The sequence below is a fragment of the Arvicanthis niloticus genome, chromosome 15, assembly GCF_011762505.2.
Source record: "Arvicanthis niloticus isolate mArvNil1 chromosome 15, mArvNil1.pat.X, whole genome shotgun sequence".
Lineage (NCBI taxonomy): Eukaryota > Metazoa > Chordata > Mammalia > Rodentia > Muridae > Arvicanthis > Arvicanthis niloticus.
In genome coordinates this window covers 32,226,393-32,252,323 of record NC_047672.1, presented here as the reverse complement: position 1 = coordinate 32,252,323, position 25,931 = coordinate 32,226,393, and the positions used below count along the sequence as shown (strand labels likewise).

At 38.9% G+C, this 25,931-nt stretch overlaps 1 protein-coding gene across 1 annotated transcript in view; it reads right to left on the bottom strand.

Moving 5' to 3' along the window:
- The window catches only part of Copg2 (coat protein complex I subunit gamma 2), a 116,940-nt gene extending 91,069 nt beyond the window's left edge, over positions 1-25,871 (bottom strand). Inside the window, exons 1-5 of the mRNA XM_034519771.2 lie at positions 25,690-25,871; positions 24,578-24,630; positions 23,853-23,933; positions 19,979-20,050; positions 15,724-15,803 (exon numbers count right to left, since the gene is read on the bottom strand). Of these exons, the coding sequence (XP_034375662.1) occupies positions 15,724-15,803; positions 19,979-20,050; positions 23,853-23,933; positions 24,578-24,630; positions 25,690-25,726 (323 nt within the window). The 5' untranslated portion in view covers positions 25,727-25,871. The remainder of the gene's footprint in view (positions 1-15,723; positions 15,804-19,978; positions 20,051-23,852; positions 23,934-24,577; positions 24,631-25,689) is intronic.
- Positions 25,872-25,931: the final 60 nt, after the last annotated feature.

The window sequence follows — 25,931 nt, the reverse complement described above, 5'->3', positions numbered from 1 at the left end:
ATGAGTATTGATGCAAAAATACTCAATAAAATTCTCGAAAACCGAATCCAACAACACATCAAAACAATTATCCATCAAGATCAAGTAGGCTTTATCCCAGGAATGCAGGGATGGTTTAATATTCAGAAATCCATCAATGTAATTCACTACATAAATAAACTTAAAGAAAAATACCACATGGTCATCTCACTAGACGCTGAGAAAGCATTTGACAAAATTCAACATCCCTTCATGTTAAAAGTCTTGGAAAGATCAGGAATTCAAGGCCCATACCTAAACATAGTAAAAGCAATATACAGCAAGCCAGTAGCCAACATCAAACTAAATGGAGAGAAACTTGAAGCAATCCCACTAAGATCAGGGACTAGATAAGGCTGCCCACTCTCACCTTACCTATTCAATATAGTACTGGAAGTCCTAGCTAGAGCAATTAGACAACAAAAGGAAGTCAAAGGAATACAGATAGGAAAGGAAGAAGTCAAAATTTCACTATTTGCAGATGATATGATAGTATACTTAAGTGACCCTAAAACTTCCACCAGAGAACTCCTAAACCTGATAAACAACTTTAGCAACATGGCTGGATATAAAATCAACTCAGACAAGTCAGTAGTCTTCCTCTATTCAAAGGATAAACAGGCTGAGAAAGAAATTAGGGAAATGACACCCCTCACAATAGCCACAAATAAAATAAAATATCTTGGAGTGAATCTAACCAAGCAAGTGAAAGATCTGTATGACAAGAACTTCAAGTCTCTGAAGAAAGAAATTGAAGAAGATCTCAGAAGATGGAAAGATCTCCCATGCTCCTGGATAGGCAGGGTTAACTTACTAAAAATGGCCATCCTGCCAAAGCAATCTACAGATTCAATGCAATACCCATCAAAATTCCAAATCAATTCTTCATAGAGATAGAAAGAGCAATCTACAAATTCATTTGGAATAACAAAAAACCTAGGATAGCGAGAACTATTCTCAACAATAAAAGAACTTCTGGGGGAATCACCATCCCTGACCTCAAACTGTACTACAGAGCAGTAGTGATAAAAACTGCATGGTATTGGTACAGAGACAGACAAGAAGATCAATGGAATAGAATTGAAGACCCAGAAATGAACCCATACACCTACGGTCACTTGATCTTTGACAAGGGAGCTAACACCATCCAGTGGAAAAAGGACAGCATTTTCAACAAGTGGTGCTGGCTCAACTGGAGGTCAACATGTAGAAGGATTCAAATTAATCCATTCTTATCCCCTTGTACAAAGCTCAACTCCAAGTGGATAAAGGACCTTCACATAAAGCCAGATACACTGAAATTAATAGAAGAGAAGTTGGGGAAGACCCTCGAATACCTAGGCACAGGGGAAAAGTTCCTGAACAGAACACCAATGGCTTATGCTCTAAGATCAAGAATCGACAAATGGGACCTGATCAAATTGCAAAGCTTCTGTAAGGCAAAGGACACTGTCAACAAGACAAAACGCAACCAACAGATTTGGAAAAGATCATTATCAATCCTACATCCGATAGAGGGCTAATATTGAATATATACAAAGAACTCAAGAAATTAGACACCAAACAACAAAATAACCCCATTAAAAATGGGGAACAGAGCTAAACAAAGAATTCTCAACTGAGGAAACACGAATGGCCGAGAAGCACCTTAAGAAATGTTCAACATCCTTAGTCATCAGGGAAATGCAAATCAAAACAACACTGAGATACCACCTCACACCAGTCAGAATAGCTAAGATCAAAAATTCAGGTGATAGTAGATGCTGGCGAGGATGTGAAGAAAAAGGAACACTCCTTCATTGTTGGTGGGGTTGCAAACTGGTACAACCACTCTGGAAGTCAGTCTGGCGGTTCTTCAGAAAATTGGACATAGCACTACCTGAGGACCCAGCTATACCACTTCTGGGCATATACCCAGAAAATGCCCCAACATATAGCAAAGACATATGCTCCACTATGTTCATAGCAGCCTTATTTATAATAGCCAAAAGCTGGAAAGATCCCAGATGCCCTTCAACAGAGGAATGGATACAAAAAATGTGGTACATTTACACAATGGAATATTACGCAGCTATTAAAAATAATGAATTCGGGAAATTCTTAGGTAAATGGATGGAACTAGAAAATATCATCCTGAGTGAGGTAACCCAATCACAAAAGAACACACATGGTATTTACTCACTGATAAGCGGAGATTAGCCCAAATTTTGAAACAACAAAGATTCAACTACCAGAGGACATGAAGCTCATGAAGAAGAAAGAACAAGTGAGGATGCCTAGGTCTTTCTTAGAAGGAGTAACTAAATACTCAAGGGAGCAAATATGGAGACAAAGTGTGGGACAGAATCTGAAGGAGAGGTTATATGGAGACCATTCCACCTGGGTATTCATTCCATGTGCAGTCACAAAAAATAGACGCTGATATGGATGTCAGGAAGGGAAAGCTGACAGCAGCCCGATAAGGCTGTCTCATTAGGGGTCCCGCAGAGTCTGACATACCCAGAGGCAGATACTCACAGCTAACCATTAATCTGATCAAAGGTTCCCAATGGAGAAGTTAGAGAGTAAACTGAAGGAGCCTAAAGGGTTGGTGGCCTCACGAAGAGAGCAACAATGCCAACCAGCCAGAGCTCCCCAGGGTCTAAACCACCAGCCTAGGAGCACATATGGAGAGCCACATGACTCCAGCTGTACATATAGGGGAGGATGGCCTTGTTGGGCATAGGTGGGAGATGAGGTCAATGGCACCTTGAAGGCTGAGCACTGAGTGTGTGTGTGTGTGGGGGGGGGGGGGGAACCTGAGGATGGGGAGGGGGATTGGAGGGTAGGTGGGTAAACACCCTCATAGAAGCAGGAGGAGGGGGGATGGGATAAGGGGTTCCAGGGAGGTGGGGGGAATGTGGTAAGGGGATAAAATTTGAAATGTAAATATAATATCCAATAAAAGAGGGGGAAAAAAAGAAAAGCAGTTAGAACCAACATCCTTAATAAAATGTCAGCCCTCTTTAAAAAAAAAAAAAAACTATCTTGATACTAAAATTTGTTTTGAGAATTGTATATTGCAGAATGATCAGCCTTGGTGTATCTACTCAACAAGCAAGCTGGGCAGACCTGCTCAAACCTCTGAGGTCCGGGAATTCCATCTGGAGGCAGTGAAGACACAGCATCAGAGGCTTATCAATTTGCTCTTCCTCCCACTCCTCTTCTAATATCTCAACGCCCATAGTCAGCTTGAAGAAGCTAATGAAGAGTCAGCGCCCCTATTCCCTGGGCTTGGGGACTAAGGGGGTAAATGTTGGGCTGTCTTTCTAGGGAAAAGTAGTGGTTTTGTGGGAATAGAGAGGATTAGCTAGGGTTTATTGCATAGCCATAACCTATTAGTAGAAATCTGTATAATTAATATGAAGATGAAGATATAAATTCTTAAACAGCATCAATTTACTCTGATTACAAATTTTAAGGTTGTCATTGGTACGAGCCTCTTATTGATATAAGAGTAAGATGAATATTGTTACCCTCATAGGCATTGTACCAGTATAACACACTTAGGAATACAAGGCTTAGACCCAGTCCTTCTTTAACTTTTTCTAACTGATTTGAAATGGTCAGCCTGTGAGTTAAGGGACTACAGCAAATTCATGGGTGTGAGTTTATTGTTAGGGTGTTTTCTATGTTTTATTTAGAAATAGCTGACAGGCAACAGTCCAGATTACCTTACATGGGTAGTTGGTTTTCAAAACATCAGAAATCTACAGAATTGACATGACAAACATTTCTGTATTAATGTTCATTTTGATTAGAGACCTGTCTGCTCCTGACAGCTTCCTATATTGAATTCTAAGAAGAAATTGAGCATCTTTGGAGTTACTCCAGTTGTGGTGAGACAGCCACTAGACAAGGATTGCCTCTTTCCATCTGCAGACAAATTACTGTCCAGAAAAGGACACACTTGCAGAACAGTCAACTGATTATATCTGCCTAGACAGAGTATTCAGCCCTTAATAATTCTGCAGCACTAAGGTCTGTCAGATGATCCTGGGCCAAAAGGCGGAAGAACAGATCCTCCAACATTATGTAGTAGAGGGAGTGTCCAGGTGTTCAGAGGTCTCTATAAATTGGCTAAGTTTTAGAAGCTATGCTTTGTGGTTCCCACAATTATACTTAACTCAGTCATTCTGGATTTCTGACAGGGTTGAAAACTTATAGCCTCATAGCCAATTCTGGCTATTTACCTTGAGAGAAAAGATTTGAGTGGATGGTTGTCAGCTAACATTCATCCTAAAGCCAAGGAAAAAGCCAGGTTCAGAACTAAGTGTTATAGTTAGGAGAGATGACAGAGGTTCTGGTTAGTCAACAAAATGTTGGACTGGGTATGAGGACTATCTTATACCTCACAGGTACAAATTAGCATAATTAAGCTCTAATTGTATTTTGAGAGAAAAGTTTCATTTTAACAGGAAGGGTGAAATGTAGGAGGAGCTAATGTGGGAGGAGTACTGAGAGGAAGAAAAGGAGTAAGGAGAGGAGGAGAAGAAGGAGAGGAGAAGCTAGGTGATGAGAGAGAGAAAGAGGGGGGAGACAGAGAGGCAGATGTTCATGTATCTCCACCAGTCAAAGATAGTTGATATATCTAGGTTGGGTAGTGGGTTACACCTCTGATTGAGCAATACCATACTTATAAAGCCTATGATTAATATTTTTTAAAAAAATGTATATGTGCAAAAAGAAAAAGGGGGCATGGGATAGGGGTTTTCTAGGGGGGGATGGGGAAAGGGGATGGCATCTGAAGTGTAAATAAAATATATAATAAAAAAAAAGAAAAAAAATACTCCTCTTTCAATTACCAAATGCTAGGGTTGCATTTGCAGGCATGCACCACCATACCTATGTTTAAGGGACTAGCACGTTTCAGTTGTTTTTCTCAACAATATAATCTATCCAAGATGCATTTTAGCATTGGTTGTTCTGTTACAATTTTTGTTTGAATGAACTGTGCTATTTCAAGTTGTAAGTTTCTTTCATCATAAACCAAGAAAATTTTCCTATATTTTATTGCTGAATATTTTGTTTAATCTATAAACTGGGGTTACCTCAGCCATATTAAAGGTTTGCCCCTTCACTTCTATTAAATTACTTTAATCTTTACTTTTGTTCTTCGTTACAAGTGCTTATTATATCGCAAGTACTATTCTAGAGATATGCTAATGAGTAAAAGACAAAGACTCATGCTGTCAACCAGAATATACTCTAACAAGGACGATCTAAGAATATTTTAGGCTGTGTAGGTTGTTGAGACCTACTCACAGCTACTCAGTTCTACTACACTAACACAAACACATCGAAGCAGAGCATACATGCGGTGGAGGGCTTAGCTTAAACAAAGTCCATATGGTTATTCAGCACTATTAATTCCTTTTTTTTTTTTTTTTTAAATACGTTTCTCCCTTTACTATAGAGAATGAGTGTTGCCTGATTCTCTGCCCACTCCACCACTATATCTGGAGCGCACATTTCTGTGGACTTATGAAGGCAGGAAGCATACTAGTTTTCATCAGGAGAAATTATGTCCAGAAACTTGTCCATATTACATTTTGACAATTTATTTATTTTTTTAAAAAATTTATTTATGTATATGAGTACATTATAGCTGTCGAGATACACCAGAAGAGGACATCAGATTCCATCACAAGATAGTTGTGAGCCACCATGTGGTTGCTGGGAATTGAACTCAGGACCTCTGGAAGAACAGTCGGTGTTCTTGTTTAGTTGTTTGATAATGGCCATTTTGACTGGCTCTTGATGCACTTCTGACTTTCACTACCCTGATACCTTTAGATACTGAGCAGTTCTTCACATATTTATTGGCCATTTACACTTCTTTTGACAAATGTCTTTTCTTATCATTTGCCCTTCTTTGGTTGGATTTGATTTTTTTATGTCATGTTTTCTGATCTTTATATATTTTAGACATTAATTGCTGACAGATAGTTACCTGCAAAGCTTTTCTCCAATCTGCAGACTGTCTCTTCATTCTATTGTTTTCTTGCTGTGAAGCTTATTGAAACTGACATAATCCTGATTCTCAATTCTTGCTTCTATTTTCTGGGCTACTAGAGCACTATTTGGAAAATTATCACCCAGACCGATGTTTTCTTTTAGTAGTTGCAAAGTTTAGGATCTCATACTAAAATCTTTGATCTATTTTTAGTTTATTTCTATACAAAATAAGGCACTAGTTGTCAAAAAGGCTTTCAGTTGTCAAAGGCATTTTTCCAAAGCAGCCTTCAGCATCTTTTTCAAGAATCACTTAGCTACTGCTGTCTGGGCTTATTTATGGGGTTTCTGAGTGTCTATATTTGTGCTAGTAGCATGCTATTCTCTACTGCTGTGACTCTGTCATATATAGTTTGAAATCAAGTACTGCAGATATCACCAGTATTGTTCTTTTTGCTCAATATGTTTTGGCTATTAGTCACTGTTCCATTGCTGTGACACCATAACCAAGACAACTATTATCAAAGAAAGCATTTAACTGAGTGCTCACTTACAGTTTCAGAGGTTTAGTCCATTTTCATTATGGCAGGAAGAATGGTGGCACATAGGTAGGCACTGGATCAATTGCCAAGAGCTACAACTTGATCTATAAGCCGAGAGAGAGACTCTGGGCTTGCCATGGGCTTATGAAACCTCAAAGCCCATCCCCACTGACACTCTTCAACAACTCCACACCTCCCAATCCTATTAATCCTTTCAAATAATGCCTAAGCAGTCTCTCTGATGACTAAGCATTCAAATATATGAGCCTATGGAGGCCACGGAAGACTAAACAGGGAAGTTGCTAATAATAATAGTAAGGGTATTCTCCCTACTTGTCACTCACCAGGAGCACTCTTTCTAGCAACATCTTTTTTGTCAGGGTTCTGGGTGTCTATAACACCAATTACACACCATAGTACAGTTGTTCTATCACTGGAGCTGTCCTCATGAAAAAACTAGAAGAGGAAAAAAGCAACACAAATTCTTCCCTGTGGTCTGCAGTTTACAGGTCCTCCATGGCTTTTCTTCTTCAGTCTGTGCTCAAGCCACAGGTAGACATCTCTCTGGACCCCATTTGATACAGAGTCCTAACTCAGCCTACCCAGAGTACAAGAAACAGAATGCATGAAGCTTGCTGTTGTTTTATTAGTCACTTATAAAGTAATATTTTCTCTCCTCAGTTTACTTGCTATTATCTACTTTTTTGGAGGCCTTAGTAGTTTCTTTTGTATTATTACTAAAGTTTTTTGTTGTGCTCCTGTGAAAGATAGACTACAGTGCCCTTACTTCATCTTGGCTAGAATTAAAGTCCCTGGCCTTCATTTCTATTCACTACTGTTCTTTAGGCTTTGAGAAAGGATTTGTATGATGTGGTATCATTTTATCACCTCTGTTCAAAAGCCTCCACAATTTCATTTGAAAAGGGAATAAATATTAATCTAAAAATCAGGCTTACAAACAAGGTAGGAAAAAAGCAAAGGGAAGCAGACACAGAGAGGTTTCTCAACATCCATTAAAGCCCCCCTTACACTTCCCACCATATGACTTTCCCAAAACAGAGAGGAAGATAAATTATCCTGAGAATTTCAATGCCCTTACTTCAAGAAGAGAAGCATATTATGTTGTTTACCTTCCGCTACATGCCTATACTGAATTTCTACAAATGGAAGACACTGCTCCAGTTTTAACAGTACGAGCAATGTAAGACTCTTGTTCTCAAGATTCTAATGGTGTAGAGGTCAGAGAAATACTTAAACAAGTGTTTGCTGAACAACACATTAAATACTAGAATATACATACAAAACAGTTCTTTAAGAACAACTAAAATTGCTAAACTGTCAAGGAGAACAGGGAAATTAATATACAAAATACTAAGTGTCTGAACTATGCAGAAAAGGAAACAAGACAGTTCTAGGCACGAAAAGAAACATGTGAAAGGATACACAGTATCAAATAGCATTAGGAGTTTGGCCAACAGAACCGCACTGACTTGAACTCCCAGGATTCAAGTGTTCCCCCGACTACAGGCAGACAAGTAAGCACTTCTAAAGTACAAACTGAGTAGAGGTAGGAGGCAATTTAGGACGATAAAGTTTCTCAGACCCAAAGACAGTAAAACTTCAAATACCAGCTGGAAATTCATTTTTTGAATTTGAAACAAAAATGGTACTGAAGATCTCTGAAAGCAGCGTTTTACCACAGAGAAGACAGACCATGTCCCTGACAGCCACTTCTCAAACTAGACACAAGGACAACTGAGACATTCACCCAGACAAACTGGCTCAGGTTTGAATCTTCTTCATCAAGTACATAGAAAGACTTAGCTTTCCTAAAACTATTTTCATTTCCCAACCAAAATTCACACGTTAACTCTAACAATTCAAAATGTTTGCATGATTACAAACTCTACAACAAAGCACAGTTTATGCACTACTTATTTATGGAGACCAGACATGTTAACTTACCACAAACTGATACCCAGCCTTTCTTACTTCTCTTTCCTCATTGCTATAACTAAATGCTTCATAGAAACCGACAGGATTTATTTTAGCTCATGGTTTAGAGGATTCTGCCCACAGTGGTGGACAGGATATAGCAGAGCAGTTGAAGTCATGATGGGCCAGGAAGCAAAAAGAATGGAAGTGACAGCATTCTGCTGACTTTCTCCCCTTTTCACTCTGGGCGGATAGTCCTTCCTTATTTAAGCATCTCAGGAAACAACTTCCTAGACACATCCAAGCTGTGCATCACTGGTCTTCTAGGTGTTTCTAAACCTGCTCAGATCGGCAATTGAAATTTACCATCATCCCTGCCACACACACACTACTCCCATGGTTCATATGAAGGATATTCTTTGAAACTCAACTCCCAAATCCTACCTCCTCTTCATACATAGGTTTTCACATACAGCAGTATCATCAGACATGATCTACATGACCTTCTTTAAACCATTAACAAAATCTCTTTAAGTTATTCTTTAGCTGAGTTGTAACATAAACCAAAACAACCTGAGAGTTCACTTAGATGAGTTTTGGCAAGTGTGATAAGCATGTAAACACCCAAAATAAACTATTGAATATTTGTATGCCCACAAAGCTCCTCATGCTCATTTTTATGCAATTGCATCCCAGCCACCAGACTTGTAGTTCCTACCAACACAAACGAGTTTAGACTGTCTTTGGGATTTAAAAAGTAAATTCATTCTTGGTGGGTTTGTTTTGTTTTTGTTTTTGTTGTTGTTGTTGTTCCAACATGCAGTTTTAGAGGTTTATGTGTGTGGTTGTGTGAATCACCAATTTGTTCCCTTTGATGGCTGTGCAGCACACCACTGCATGAGTATAGCACACTGTTTATCCATTCTTCTATACACAAGTCTAGACCTAATCACAAATAGTCTATGGTCTAGACCTAATCACAAATAAAGCTGCTACAAAATTCTTACACAATTTTGTACGTAGGCATATATTTTCATTTTCTGTGGGTAAGTATCTAGAAATATTACTGGCCACAGGGTTTTTACAAATTTAACTTTATAAGAAACTGTTTTCTAAAGCAGTTACAGTTGTACCACAATATGTGAAATTTTCAACTGTCCTACATACTCTATACTAGAGAAAAATTTTGTTGTTATTGTTTTGTTTTTGTTTTTTGTATTGCCATATTTTTAACTATGACATAATAGCTTATTAGGATTTTAGTTTATATTTCCCTGATAATAATAGTTCCATATACTTATTATTAATTCATATTTATGAAGTATCTGCCTTCTGGGTTTCCTGCCCTATAACATACTGTCTATGTGTACAGAATGGCTATCTGCACTATTTGTTTTCTAGTCTTACTGTAACAAATACCACAATTAGAGATATAACAGCACATATCTATTTTCTTACAGTTCTGTAGAATTAAAGGCCAACACAGTTCTCATTATGCCATGGGATCATGCCACAATCATTGTGCTATGAAAACTGCATCCACTTCATCTGAAAAATATATTCACCCCATCCCAAGATGTCTCCAGACTATAGAATCAAGTATAAAATATCAACATATTACAGTATCAAGTCAGCCTAACATCTCATTTAAATTTCACTAATTCAAAAGTCTGAATCTTATTATCAAAGTATCAAGTTAGATTTGGATGAGACTCTTGTCATTGCTGATGCAGCAATTCTCCCCATCTCTGGACCCGTGACAAATAAATAAATAAATGAAAATGTAAGAATGCCACAGTATAACAAGTACAAATGTGTCCACTTAAAAATAGAGGGAATGGGAAGAAAGAGAGTCACTGGCTCTGTGGTGGCTTGTGCTAATTATCAACTTGTCAAAACACAGAACTACCTGGAAGAGGGACCTTTGGGTACGTCTATGAAAAATTATTTTGGACCTTTCCACTGTGGCATTCCATCATTCCCTTGGCAGGGGACCCTGGACTGTATATAAGCAAAATTAAAAAAAAAAAAAAAAAAAAAAAAAAAAAAAAACTAAATACAAAAAAAAAAATTTAAAAAAAAAAAAAAAAAAAAAAAAAAACAAGCTGAATCCTAAGTGTGAATTTGTTCATTGTTGTTTTCTTCTCTAACTGTGGATGTAATGTCACCAGTACCTTCAGGCTCCTGCTGGTGTGACTTTCTTGTCCTAATGGACTATAACCTGCAACTTTGAACTTTAAAAATAACTGACCAGCTCAATCAAATCCCTGTTGCTTTGATATCCTAGCCATAATGTTATTGTAAGACAAATAAACCGTTTGTCCCTTAAGTTGTCTTTTCAGGGTATTTTATCACAGTAACAGAAAAAGACACTAAGATAGGCCCTAAACAACTTAAAATCTAGCCAGGAAAAGTGCTTAAGCATAAATCTAAATAGTTCTCGGTGGAACTCTTCAGATCTGCCCATGCAGCTAACCACTTCGACTTAATCATAAAGTACAGCTAACATGTACTCAAAACCGAACAGGTCTATTAGCCTATTCCTACATGCTGAATGCAGAAGTGTTGAAAGCTCCTTTCACTTTGTCCTCTCTGTATACCTTTAAGTCAAAGTCATAGTGTTTCTGCTGGCATAATATACTCAAGAATCTTGTGGGTCTGCCATGTAAGTACAAAGACTCGCTAGTTTTAGACAGAGGCTCAACCACAGATCTGGCCTTGATAATCTCATCTCTATTTTCAGCTTCTGCTTAAGTGCTAAGGGTATCATAAGCCTCATGGGTGACCTCTTTAGTGTTCCAAATGAAGACTCTGACCTTTTGATCTAATTTTTCAGCACTGACTCCTTTCACTGTTTCTCCGTAGCACACTTTCATGACAGTGACTCTCTTATTAGTGTTAGCACCTATGCCCTCTAGACAGAGTTATCAAGGCCTAAGTTTTTGGAATTTTGTTGTTATTATTTATTTGGATTTGTGGTGGTTGTTTTTGAGACAGGATCTCATGTAGCCTAGACTGGCCTCAAACTTGCTATGTTGCAAAAATGCCCTGAACTCCTGATTCTCTCATCTTTCCCTCAAATCCTACCTAAAGAAAACCAGTTCTTTTTAAACAGGTCTCTTCTCAATTTACCTACTTTTAAATTTTACTAAACACATAAAAAGAAATCAGAATGCATCTTCAACACTTCTTGGAAATCTCATCAGTTAAAAATCTAAGTTCATTTATTACAAGCCATACTTCTCAAATAATCACAGAACATAACTTGCTAAGCTTCCTGCTATTATAATAAAACCACTCCGCCTCCTATATTTTCCAGCTTCATTTTCCAATGATTCCTCACTATCAGCATCTTTAATACCTATGTGTCCATTAACAATCTATTAGTGGTGATTTTTAGAAATTCTTTAAGGTGATTTTTTTTTTCTATCCTGCTCCTTTAACTTCTGATTATTGCACAGTGATTGAAATCCATGTTTCCACTAACAGTCTGGGGCAGTGGTTCTCAACTTCCTAATGCTGCAACCCTTTTATACAGTTTCTCATGTTGTAATGAACCCAACCATAAAATTATTTTTGTTGCTGTTTTATAATTGTAATTCTGCTACTGTTATAAATTGTAATATAACTATCTGTGTTTTCCAATGGTCTTAGATGACCCCCAAAGGGGCCATGACCCACAATTTGAGACTCACTAATCTAGAGTTTTCCTAACCTATCTTCAAAATTCCAAACTACTTTTGGATTTTCTGTTATAGCAGTAACAGAAAAAAAAAATGTATCTAATCTGTATTACTTTTTCTACCCTATTACTGCTATAACAAAATATCACAAAGTTAGAGGGGTAGAGTAACATTCATTTTATGTTGTAACATGAGTAACATTCATTTTATGTTAGTTTACAGTTAATGAGTTGATGTCCCAAACAGGTCTTAATGGGCTAAAGTCAAGATGTTTGCGGCCTGTATTTTTAAAGCTGTAGGGGCTCCTGGGTTTGAGTATGACCTGGAAAGATCCAGATAGATGCTGGCAGCTTAGAGCCCAGCGTGGCAGAATGGAGGTGGTGGAGTCTCTACCAGGTGTGACCCGGTAAAAGTTGTACTTAAGTAACTGCGGACACTGCACCCAAAAGGGATTATTCAAAGTTCTCTGAAGACATGGCTATTTCTATAAAATCAAGTTGTTATAAAACAACAACAACAAAATCCAGAAATACTGGCTTGCTAAATCCCTCTGATTTCTAGTCTTACCACCTGATTTTATACACATTCCTCCCATTATGATGCTGGATTATATTACAATCCATGGAATCCTCAGCTAAGGCCAAAGAGATGGAGCTACTTAAGTGTTGTAATTTGAGTAAGGAATGTCCTCCATCGGTTCATGTATGTGTTTGAACACTTGGTCCCTCACTGGTAGTACTATTTAAGAAAGTTATGGAACCTTTAAGAGGTGAAGCCTTGCCAAAGGAAGTGGGTCACCGGGAGCAACAGCCTTTGAGGCCTTATAGGCCAGCCCATTTCCTTTTTACTGTCAGCTTCTTGAATGTGGATGAAATGTAATCAGCCAGCCCCCAGCTTCTGCCACCATGACTTCCCTGCCTGCAGCTCTATCTCCCCACCAAAACAGATTATAACTGTCTGAAACTGTGAGCCAAAACAAACTTTTCTCCCTTAAGCTGCTTTTGTCAGGGTATTTTATCATAGCAACAGAACAAAGATACCAGTCTTGAACTTTTAGCCACAAATGAACTAAACAACGTTCCTTCTACTTTTTAAAGAATCTGGCCCCAATCACTGTTTTAGCAGCAGAAAGAGAAGACAGGATGAATCCATTTCCTCTTTAGTCCCAACTTCAGAGGTCACCTGTGCTCTGTGACTCAAGGCCTCTTGATTTTCAAATCTTTAACAGCATCTCTGACTTTGCTTGCATCATATCTCTTGACTGACACCCTTCTTCTATGTCCCACTTGCATTTTTATAAAAATATGTTTGTGTGTGTGTGTGTGTGTGTGTGTGTTTGAATGGCATGAGGATACAGTGTTGGATCCCTTAGAGCTAGAGTTACAGACAGCTGTAAGCTACCCAGTATTGGTGCTGGAAACCAAACCTGGATTATCTGGGAAAGCAGCAAGTGCTCCTTACTGCTGAGCCATCTCTCTCTAGCCCTCTACTCATGTTCAGGAATGCTTAACCTTTTAAAGGACTACACAAATAAGCCAGAAGACTCCTGTCAGCTTGTTGCAGCCCATACTGCCCGTTCCGGTCCGAGGGTCAGGGTCTAGCGAGAGAGAGAGTGGGGATAAAGGGGAAGAGACGCGAAGAATGGAGACAAGACAGAGATTCTGATCAAGTCTCGTTTATTGAAGGGAATTTTGAGCTATTTATAGGCTTTTGCCATGTGCCTTGTAGGCGCGTGGATACCACGTGCCTTGCAGGTGTTGATATGACGTAAGCCTTATAGGCGTCTATAGCGTGGACAGCACGTGCACCGCAATGCCTTGCAGGCGTGGATAGCACATGCGCCTTATAAGCATGTATGGTGTAGATAGCACGTGGACAGCACGTGAACTGCATGCCTTGCAGGCGTGGCCACCAAGTGCACCTTGCAGCTGGGGGCAGTAAACAGCAACACAAAATATGTGGGATATCAGAGTGTGCTTCAGCTGTTGTAGGCTATTAAAAACCAAATCTTTCGTCAGGGTATATGGTTCCAGATGGCTGCAAAGTTGATCTAGCCGCTTTCTGCTAAAGTCGGCTCCCAACATCAGCTGTAACTGCCCTTTGCCATAGAATAGATCATACTCCCAGGCCTTGAGATTTGGACATGGGCATCACAGGGGACAACAATGCAGCCTACCATACCTACTAATCACTTAAAAGTACTAAAGTAAGCTCTAATTATATCTAATAAGGCTCAGAGGGGAGTACTGACCACTGAAACAAACATCACTATTTGGCTTTAACTTCTCAAGTATTTAGGGAATCAAAAAATGTAACTGAAGGCTTTCTATTTCTCATTTGTGGCAGATACCACTAGTTGGCTAATTTAACACTAATTTTCAATCACTTCTTCCTTGCCTGCCCCTAGTACTTGGACTATAAAAACTAAATACTTACTTTCTGGCCTCCTAAGGATAGTCATATAATATAGATGTGCCAAAGAAATCTAAAAATTGCTTGAGGAAATGCTACTGCACTCCTGATAAAAGACACAGATGGTGCTGGCACCCCTTGGCCCCTTCCCAGTAGCTCTCCTGCTTGAGCATGGGACACTGCCAGTAATTCAAGCATCTATTTCACAATGATGGAGTACATCCAAAGGAACCCAAGTGATACTAGTCCTGCCACTGTAAAACGGTTGCAGCAACACCAGCTAGGCTCTGCCTCCAGACTTACAGTTACAGAAGGGGAAAGAAATTTTCATCTTAAGTAACTATTTATATCAGCTTTCCTGATATTTCCAACTGAAAGCTTTAATTGAAACTATACTAGACATAACTAAACATAAACATCTTCCTTCAAAATGTAGTTTGTTTTATGAAAACTATATTCTGCTGGGTAATACTTAATCTCTTATATGGCAACTATTAAAGTATAACATGATGCATTTTACTATAAATTATACAGATTTATTTCTAAGATACTTAGAAATTACCAAACATTCAAACAAAATATTAGCCATAATTCTAAGCAAAGATAAACTACTATTAATATAATTAGTATATTTATTTACCCACATATTCTTACATACATATACATAAAATAGTTTTTGAGTTAGACTATATAGAATATACAGATTGAATTCAACTTCCACTTAGCATTATATTTACTAAGGAATTTTTCATATCATTGAATATTTTTCAAAAATAATCCCAACAGCTTGAAATATTTCCTATGTGACTATTACATTGTTAATTAAATAATTTTAACAATTATAGACATATAACAGATAAATAACTCAGAATGCATTACTGAGGATGAAATTCATTAGTCATAAATGTGGCTTAAGTGCTTTCTAGGAAAACAAAAGTCAATTTTTTAACCTCTGTGTACCAGAACATCAGCCCCTTGTAGGTATTTACTGCTACTTCTTTGCTTTTTTGATGACCTGATAAGTAAATATACTATACTTTAAGATATGATATTTTTATAAATCCTTATTGGCAGTCAACAAAAAGAGAACAAATATTCCATAATTATTCTTTTGTCCTTGACTCTGACAATTCACATACCTGCTTGTGACAATGATTACATCCTCAGAGATGGTGGCCATTTCCTTGATAGTGAGGTAGCACATTCTCCTCAGTGTTTGCTGAAAGTGTATTATAGATGGCAACAGATTAATATAAGAAACCTTTTAAATTAAGTAAGACTAGCTAGTATACTAAGAGAGATATTCTTGGGCCAGCAAAATGGTTCATTGGTAAAGGTGCTTTCCATAAAGTCTGATAGCCTGAGTTTAATCCCTGTAATACAAATGTGAAAACAGAGAACCAACTCTCACAAGTTGTCTACTAACACCCACATTAAAAACAAGTAAGGGAAATATTCATTAAAATATCTACCTCTAAAAAAAAAATCTATTAAAACTATATGGGTAAAAAAAAATTCAAAATCCTATTTCTTAAACACAAATACTTGATGTACTAATACTTGAAAAAAGTAAAAGGAAAGCTTTAAAAATTCGATTACTCTTTTACAGAGATATAATTATTTAAAGTGATAAAGAAGACTTGTTTCAGAAATGTATTTTTAAGATTTTTAACAAATGTGTATGAAGACATATGCTAATTATGTTTTCCCCTTGTGGTAGTCGGAATGTAAGTGGTCCCATAGGCTCATAGGGAGTAGCACTATTATAAGGTGTGGCCTTCCTGCTGCCTGTGGATCAATGTATAGAACTGTCAGTCTCTTCTCCAGTATCAAACCTGCATGCTGACATGTTTCCCACATGCTGATCAGTAGACTGCGCCTCTGAAACTGTAAGTCAGCCCCAATTAAATGTTTCCCTTTATAATAGTTGCTGTGGTCATGGTATTTCTTTACAGCAATGGAAACCCTAACTAAGACTCCCCTCCATTTAGTGAATACCTATGTTTCTCTTGAAATGACTCGTTACTGGATACGGAGACCCCAGGTTCCTTCAGTTTGTCCAGCCTATTTCCAAGTATCTTCAATGCCTTTTAAGTACAGAAACTCATACACATCAGACTCATTTTTAGAGTGTAACCCACAGAGAAAACCTGCTTGAAAAACAACTCACTCAACTATGAAAAGAGAAGAAAATAATGGTTCTCAGTATGATTTAACACAAGAAAGGAAGGAAGGAAAGAAGGAAGGAAGGAAAGAAGAAAGGAAGGGAGAAAAGGGAGGGAACATATCAAAAAATGAAAAGTAGGAAGGAAAAAGTAGTAAAGACAAATTTGAATGAAAGAAAAAGCTAAAAAAATATATTTTTCTCTCTATAAAAATACATTTAGAAATATACATACATACATATATATATCAAGTCTATGTTTACATATTCATATATCTATAGTAAGAGTGTCTAAGAGTATCGAATTTCCCATAAGCATGGAAAAGATAAAGATGAATATTAGATTTTGATAAGTTCATGAAGCAATTTAGGACAATTGCCAGAAACTCTGAAAATATTATCTCACATGTCACTAGTGTTCTTCATTTTGTTGCCTCCTTTTTTTCTTCCTCAGATCATTTCAGGCTGTTTCTATCCCTATCTTCAAGTATACTGATTCTCCTGCTCACTTTTCTCCTTTCTCTCTGGTATCCTCCCTAAACATTCAAACTTTCTTGGCTTTCCCAGCTCCACCTGACCTTCCTGATGCCTGCAGTCTGCCTCTGGGCAGCTATTGGTACAATCCCAGGGCTCATTTTGTTTGCTTCCCTTCTTCAGATCACACCCCTTACATGCTGGATACATTTCTGAAAGCTGCCCTTTTGTCTGGTTCTTTAGTATTTATGATAGCACGGTAAACCCAGCCCTGTATACAGCTAGAAACAAACCAGAAATATGGTTCTTAACATCAAACGAGGAGTAATGTATACAATAGGACTCTTCTTTTCGCACTTCTTTTTCCACTGATGTGCAACTGATTCCTAACACTGCTGCAGTAGAGCTAAAACTATACCTCAACAACACGGTCTACACAATTTTGTTCCTTTACAATTACTTGTCTGGTTTTACCCAGTTCTGCAGTAAATTTCTGTAAACATTGCGTTCTTCATTTACATATAGTAGTTACACAAATCTACGTGTTTGTCTTTCTTAGGTTCTCTTCTCTTGCTCTTAATTTCTCACTCTCTTGCTTCACTTTTTCAATGGGTCTCAGTTGTGACACAGGCTAGATTTGAACTCACCAGGTAGCCAAGAATAGCCTTAAACTTCTGATCCTCTTGCCTCTACCTGCCAAGTGATTACAGATGCATACCATCCTGCCTAGTTTAGGAAGGTCTGGATATTAAAACCCAGGGCTTCATGCATGCAAGTCAAGCACTCTACCAAATAAGCAACATCCCCAGCTCATTCTATTTTCCCCCAATTACTTTAGAAGACAAAAATTAATAGGAAAAAACAGTCCATGAATCTAAAAGCTTGCTCCATTAAGATACTGATAAGGTATAAGCCTCTAGACAAAACTCTAAGGAATACAATATATAATTTAGCCATATCAAAATGATAGATAGCAGTACAGATTCTACAAACATTATTAAAAAGGATTATGAACAATTCTATTTTCCATCCTTATACACACACACACACACACACACACACACACGCACGCACGCACGCACGCACGCACGCACGCACACGCACGCACGCGCACGCACGCACGCACAGGGTGATGTTCTGTGGCTTTTCATCAGGAAAATCTCTTAATCATCTTCAAACTCTTCTATAAATGTTCCTATCCTTCTATCTAATGGAAATTCGCCCTAAGGATTGCCCTGCAACTTTCTAAATGGCGGCTGTTTTCTTTCTCGTGGCCTCCAGACAAGGAAGCTATTCTTCACTGCCTTTTTAGTTACTGACACCACCTTCTTTCAATGCACTTTCTTCCTTAAAATGTTCTGGTCTGAAAGGTTATACCCTTTACACCATATTACTTACCATCACTCATGATGACAGAGACTCATTGTAATGTCACAGGCTCTATCAGTGACAGCCACCATGCGGCTTCAACAACCCTGCGTATTCTGTCAGCACTTATAACACATTAATCCTATAACCATTTGCTAGCCTCATCTGGTCCAACCAGGTACCTGACTGCAAAATCAGATCCACATATAGCCTTGCCTGGCTTTTATAACAGCAAGCCTGTAAGCCCTACTCCAACAACTTGAAATGCCTACTTTTCTAGTCTAATTCCTAAAGGAAATGCCTAATCCCATAATACCCACAGTGGCTCTGCTTTTCTAGATTCCTGAATTGTTAGTATAGGAAGTCATTAAAAGGAAGTATGTCTTGAAGGCTAGGAATATGAAACCGCTTCTCTTTCTGGATCAGGGGAATCTAAGTAGTCAATAGTATTAAGTAGAATAAATATTTAAATTATCACTTGCAAAGACTTACAGAGGACAAAGCTTTGGGTAAATAAGCAGTTGTTACCAGAGTATATTTTAATAAAACTTAGGTTGTTAAAACTTAAGATGTTAAAAATAACTTGTTTAGGGACCAACAAGATGGTTCAGCAGGTAGGCACTTACTACCAATATTAAAGGCCTGAGTTCAATCACCAGGACCTTCATGGTAAAAAGAACTGAGCCCTACAAGTTGTCCTCTGACCGCCACAGAGGCACCATGGCATGCATGCATCCACATGCACATCACACACATACACACACACATTTCTTCTTAAACGAAAATGATCATCTAGACATACAGGCAGACTCAAATCCCAGAGAGTCCTGGGAATTTGGACACAAAATGTAGCTGTGCAAATATATATATTTGGCAAATATATGCTAACTGAAAGTTGAGAAATATGTATCACAGAATCTGACTCCCTGTAAGTTTCTGTATTAACCTGGGCTGGGAAGAAATGTACCACATTGAGAAAACAGAAGGAAAGCAGCAGCTATTATGCTCAAAGCAGTGCGATGACCTAGGGTAATGAGAAGTAGCTACAGAGACACCGACAGGCTTGCTGAGTCCCCACTCCAAGTCCAGCTCTTCTCAACTGCCAACCTCACTGGCCAGCAATCCAGGCACACTAAAATCTTGGCTAGGAACTGACAGAAGTGGCCTGTAGGTATGACCTTTCCCACACTGACTTCAGAAACACCTTTATACTATATACTTTAATTCTTCCACATTCATGTATCATTTTAAAAGCATTGATAAGTTTTATAAAGATAAACAGTTTTAAAGCAATTTTAAACATTTTAAGCAACCCTCTTTAATTAGGAGCACTCTACGTTCCCTGGGGAAAATAAATGTTTCATCATAACAGAATAAGAAAGACTTACGTCATTAGACTGAAACAACCGAGTCATTGCAAAGAAGGCTTCTGTAGCTTCCATGGTCCCGAAGTGTTCACCCTAAGTAAAATTTAAAAGAATTTTTAAATTAAAAAATATAAATATTAAGAATTTCCTCTTTATTTCTCATTTGATTAAAAAAAATCATTTGAATTCAGGAGGAAGTCTCTTTATAAACATTCTGCCTCTTGGTAACTTTTCTGCTTTCAATTTAGAAACCTGCAGGGGATTAAAAAAACACCTCAGGGCCATTTAAAGACTTCTTATTTAAAATAATTCAAAACAGCACACCACTCTTAGAAGTTCTGGAATTGTAGTGTCTACATTTTTAACAGAAACTGCTTATATTTTCCTTTAAGAATATACCAAGAGGCAAAAATAGTAAGTAGAACCTCCAATCTGCATTGCATGATAAGGTCACAGAACTACAAGCAGGTCTTGCACCTGCATTTGCAGAGTCTAATGCCTGACCCATGTCCAGTGTAGAACAGGTGCATTGTAGATAAAAAACTGAAAAGAACTGCTTAGGAGGAATCCACGAATGTGGCAGAACAGGGTTCAAAACAAAAGAGAAGGGTCTAGAATGTCCTTATTTTTGTTTCAAGGGCTGCTATAGATCCCCAAACACAGACCCTAAACTCTTTACTCTTAGAAGTATGATTTGGATCTTACAATATTTAATGTGAATAGCAGATTATTTAAAGACCTTGTCAAAAATACAGTCCCCTCTGGAGAACTCTGGGAGGAGCAGGCCATTTCCCACTCAGTGAAAGCTCCCAAACGTTCTAGTGCTGCTGATCTAGCAGTACACGCTAGAGAACCGAGTCACTAACCTTCCAAACATTTCTAGTCATAAGCTTCTTAAAATATTACCATTTCAACACTTACTTCTTCCAATAAAGTAATCTTATATAACGTATTGGGCTTAATTTCTTTTACATAAAATACAAGTAGTCTTACACCTATTTGCCATGAGTATAAGAATTTTGATTTTTAATAAAAGTGTTTTAACCTGGCCTGGGACAAGGGAGGCACTCAAGAATCAATGGGTGTGATCTTAGCTGTGACTCACTACATCAGAGATATGGAACCTGAAGAGGCCACCTCCTACAGACATACAGGAACCCCAGTCAGAGCAATAGAGACACTAACCCACCCACAAAACTTTCAACCTAATATTTACCCTGTCTGTAAGTAATGCAGGCATAGGGGAGAAAGCAGAGACTGGGGGGAATGATCAACCTATAACCAGCCCAACTTGAGACCCAACCTAAGGGCAAGCACCAATCCCTACCACTACTACTGATACTTCGTTACGCTTGCAGACAGGAGCATGTTGCCCTCTGAGAGGCTCCACACAGCAGCTGACTCAGACAGGGGCAGACACCCACAGCCAAACAGTGGATGAAGCTTGGGAATTCTTATAGAAGTATAGGAGAAAGGACTGTGGATCCTGAAGGTGATAGGAACTCCACAGGAAGACCAACAGAGTCAACTAACCTGAACCCTCTGGGTTCTCAGAGTCTGAACCACCAACCAATGAACACACATGTGCTGAACCTAGGCCTCACTGCTCATATGTAGCAGATGTGCAGCTTGGCATTCATGTGGGTCCTAAACAACTGGAACAGAGGCTGTCCCAAAAGCTGTTGCCTGTATGTGGGATATGTTCTGCTAGCTGGGCTGCCTTGTCTGGCCTCAGTGGGAGAGGAAGCACCTAACCTTGCAGAGACTTAAAGTGCCAGGGGGTGTGGGGGGGTGGGGGGGAGGGATATCCAGGGGCCAACAGCCCCACAGAGGAGAAGGGGAGAGGAGGAAGGATAGTGGGAGGGGGTGACTGGGAGGTGGGCAATGAACAGGATGTAAAGTAAATAACTAAAAAAATTGAAATTAAATTTTAAAAAATGTCTTAAGTTTAGGATGAAGGACAAAGTATAACAAGAGTTTACAACTACTTAAATCAGTGTCCAACTTGCTTATCAACAAGAGAGAACTTTCTTAGTGTGAAACTTACCAAATACCCAGAAGCCTGTGGGATTCTGTATATAAGAACAATCTTAAGTTACAATTTTAGACTTACAATTCAAAACTGTGGCTCTGTCAATTCCAGTAGAAATTTTGAAGTGTTTTGGGGGTTTTGTTTGTTTTCTCTTCTTATAATGTTCTGCCAAGAACCAGGGAAGGAGATGACTGACTCCCAAGCTGTTCTACTTGACCAAGTTTATGCTGTCCTTGGCAGTCTCCTTCTCAAGACAACTGCCTCAACATCAGTTGCTCCAAGAAACGTATTAGCCAACCCTGACTCTGATTACTTTGAATCAACTTTCACTACTGAGAATTCTGCTGGCACAGTAAAATTAGCCAATTTTGACGCAATACAGAATATGTTCTGCAGAGGTAAGTCACACCAATCTTGGCTTAGATGTCCTTACACACCATCACAGTTAACGCTGCTCAAGAATAGACATGTCTTTTATTTCTCAAGTTTCAATTTGCAAACAACAAAATTTTGTTAAAACTATAAGTTAGGGGGTTTTTAAATATAATTAAACTTTATTAATAAAACAACAAAACTTTAATTATAAAACAACATGATAAAAAAACTCCTGATGAGGTACTGATGAGATGAATCAGCAGATAAAGACACTTGTCAAGCCTAAAGACTTGAGTTCAATTCCCAGGTTCTACATGAAAGAAAGAGAACTAACTGCCACATGCACTTGATGTAAGCACACACAAAGTTAGTAAGTAAATGTAACTAAATGTTTTCTTAGAATTTAAGTTGGTAAGTATAACACATTTAGCATTACATATAAATAATCCAGATATATGATGTATATATAGGTATGCTGTCTACAAAATAAAATTCTATTTTCTAAGGTTCTAAATTTTTTGAGATTATATTTATAATCTGAGGCAAAAGCAAAAAGGAAAATTAGTATCAATAATAGTACACAAAATTAAAAAAAAAATTTTTGGTTTTATCTACTATAACTCCAGTGCCTAGAACAGCTAAAAAAAATACAGCAGGTATGCAATAAAACTTGCTGAGTTACAAATGGAAAGTATTTCTGAAAACAAACTATATGCCCAGCACTATTATAATTATTTATATCTACTATTTCATTTAACTATAATGCTTAAAAAATTGGTATTACAACCCTCATTTACATTATGAGGCACATAATAATTAAATTACTTGTCTAGAATCATGCTGACAGTATTAGTGTTAATAATGATACTAATATAAAACGTGAACATTAAGACAAAACTTTCAATATTTTAGTATTATGTCAAATAAATAAACAAACAAAATATTTGAAATTGATTTGACTTTACATTGTATTGTCAAAGAATCTCAAAATACATGAAACCTGCTTTTGGCACAGCAGTTAAGAACACTTGTTACTCTACAGAAGATCCAGAACCCACATGGTGGCTCCAACCCTCTGTAACTTTAGTCTCAGGGGACCAGATGCCCTCTTCTGACATCTATGAACACTGAGCATACATAAGGTGCACATGCATACATGCAGGTAAAACATTCATACACATAAATAAATAAATCTTTTTAAAAAAACTAAAAGTAAATACATGTATCGAGTATGTTCTAAGTAGTATTTGTTGAATTCAAATTAACATACATGTTTAGCTGGTCTAATATCTCATGAATTTACAAAGGGATATAGGTCCGGTCCTTGTATTAAAGAACTTTCACACATTATTGTTCTAACCAAACTCTATGGATTTTCAAATTACATGATTTTCTTTTTTAAACAAATCTACTTTTCAGTAAGTTTTTCACTATAGGTTACTTATTTCTACCCTAATACACAAATGTAAGGAAATCAGAATAGTTTACCTGGTTGAGTAAGTAAAGAATCTTTGTCAAGATATGCAAGCATCTTCTTGGATTGATGGGTGTTTCGTTGAATATGCGTGCCTAAAGAAATATGCAAAACAGTATGCTATACATGGCGTATTTTCTATCATAGAGACACCAAATTATTTTTAGTATCATTAACGATATGTTAGTACAATATCCAAGTAACGTCAGTTGTCTATGCGCTCATGTTAGTATGGTGTACAATAAATTACCAGATACAACTTGCTTCCCTGGCTATACTTTATTCCCCTAGGTTAACAACTTCAATTTTAAAGACCTTACCAGAGTCTCAGTCTACATATGAATAACATGAGCTTAGTATCTGTAAGTTCTTCCAGTAACCTTGCACTTACCACTCCTGACAATTCATTAAAATCCCCCAGCACACGACTGTCTGTATGTCTGTACATTTCTATAGCTCCAGACTCTCCCTTTTCCTCTACTCCACCTCCCCTGCACTCTGTTACACTCCTATGTTACTTATAATATATAAATAAAAGATGAATTTCTAGTTTTTATAAAATGTGGGGGAAGACTGATTTTCAGACTGTCAGGTGGGTTTACCATCGTTCATTGTTATTTTGGCTGTTCTGACTTTAGTACCTCCTTGGGTTTTTTTGTTGTTGTTGTTATTGTTTTTGTTTTGTTTTGCCCATCATTGACAAACAATTGATAAGGCACTGTACACATCCAAGCCATACCTCCTGCAAGACAGCACTCTTCTCCAAATGCTGGAAAGGGTTGGAACCACTACCTATAGTATAAGAAAAAGAGAAGGTCTTCAGTAGCTGGCCTACAAAGACTTTTCTAGAGGATAGTGCATGCTTGGGAAATCTCTCCTAAACAGAATGATCCCTTGGAAGTCACAAAGACAACCATTACTAATATGCAAATAAGTTGGATGAAGTAATTTTGATTCTGGTACAAATTCTGTCATTGCCATACTGAGATATCTTGGACTTCTTCTGATATAGGAACCCTGTCCAAAATGAGTGCCTTCATGCCCTGCTTCCCCATCCCCCCTCCCATGGATGTTAACAAATGTGTCGATTCCACCACCACCAAGAGTAATGAGATGACAGGACACTATGGATTTCCATAAAAGCAAGCCCTATTTTATGTGTTTCACACATTTACTGAAGCAGAAAGGAACAGTTTCGCAGAGAATCACAGATGTAAAGAGGCCATGCAGGATGAGGCCATGAAGGTCCACTAACCCAACCTTCCACCACACTTGTGAGAGCAGCTACCACTGAAGAGCTGAAGATTTTTTTTTTTTTTTTTGAAGAGGCTTGGCATCTTCCCCACTTGCACTGCACCACAGACAGGTATCAACACGCAAGTCACTTCTGGATGCCTGCGCATTCAATGAGCTGTGTCCCACCGGGCAGTCTTAACCCCTGGGAACAGGAGAATCAAGGCCCTTCAGAGTCCATAAACACGCAACCCTGGCCCGGTCGACCCCAGCCCCCAAAACGGGGTGCTCGCCCTGGGGCCTAACCCCACCAGCAACCCCAGACTACCAAGACATGCGCGCGCACCTACTCGCCCCCCGACAGGGCCCCACAGAGGGCCGGCTCTGAGGGGCTCGGTCGGGGGCGGGCGCGGGGGGCGGGGACGCGCCGGGGCGGAGCTGCCGAGCGCTCAAGGCGACTCCCGGCCCGGAGCGCGCAGCCCGAGGGGAGGCCCCGGCGCCGGGGGAGGGGCTTCGGGCAGACCCCGCCGCTGCGGCCGCCCCCAGAGCAGGTGGCTGCGGGCGAGGGAAGGGGGAACCCTTGCTCCTGAGGGTGGGCGTCCGGAGCGCCGCGCGTACCAGACTCTTCGTCCTTCTTGTCGAATTTTTTAATCATCTTGGACGGCTTCCCAGCGCCCAGACCCACAGCAACCGTCCCAGGCGCCGCAGCCGGCGAGCGGAAGACGCTGCAGGAAGGCAGGCCCTGTATTCTCACACCGGTTGGGCCGGCGGGCCGTCACTCGGGGCCAAGGCCCGCCCCCCTCGGGCCTCGGCGGCTGCCCTTGCCCCCTAGGGACGCAGGCACGCCCTCTGCCCCGCCC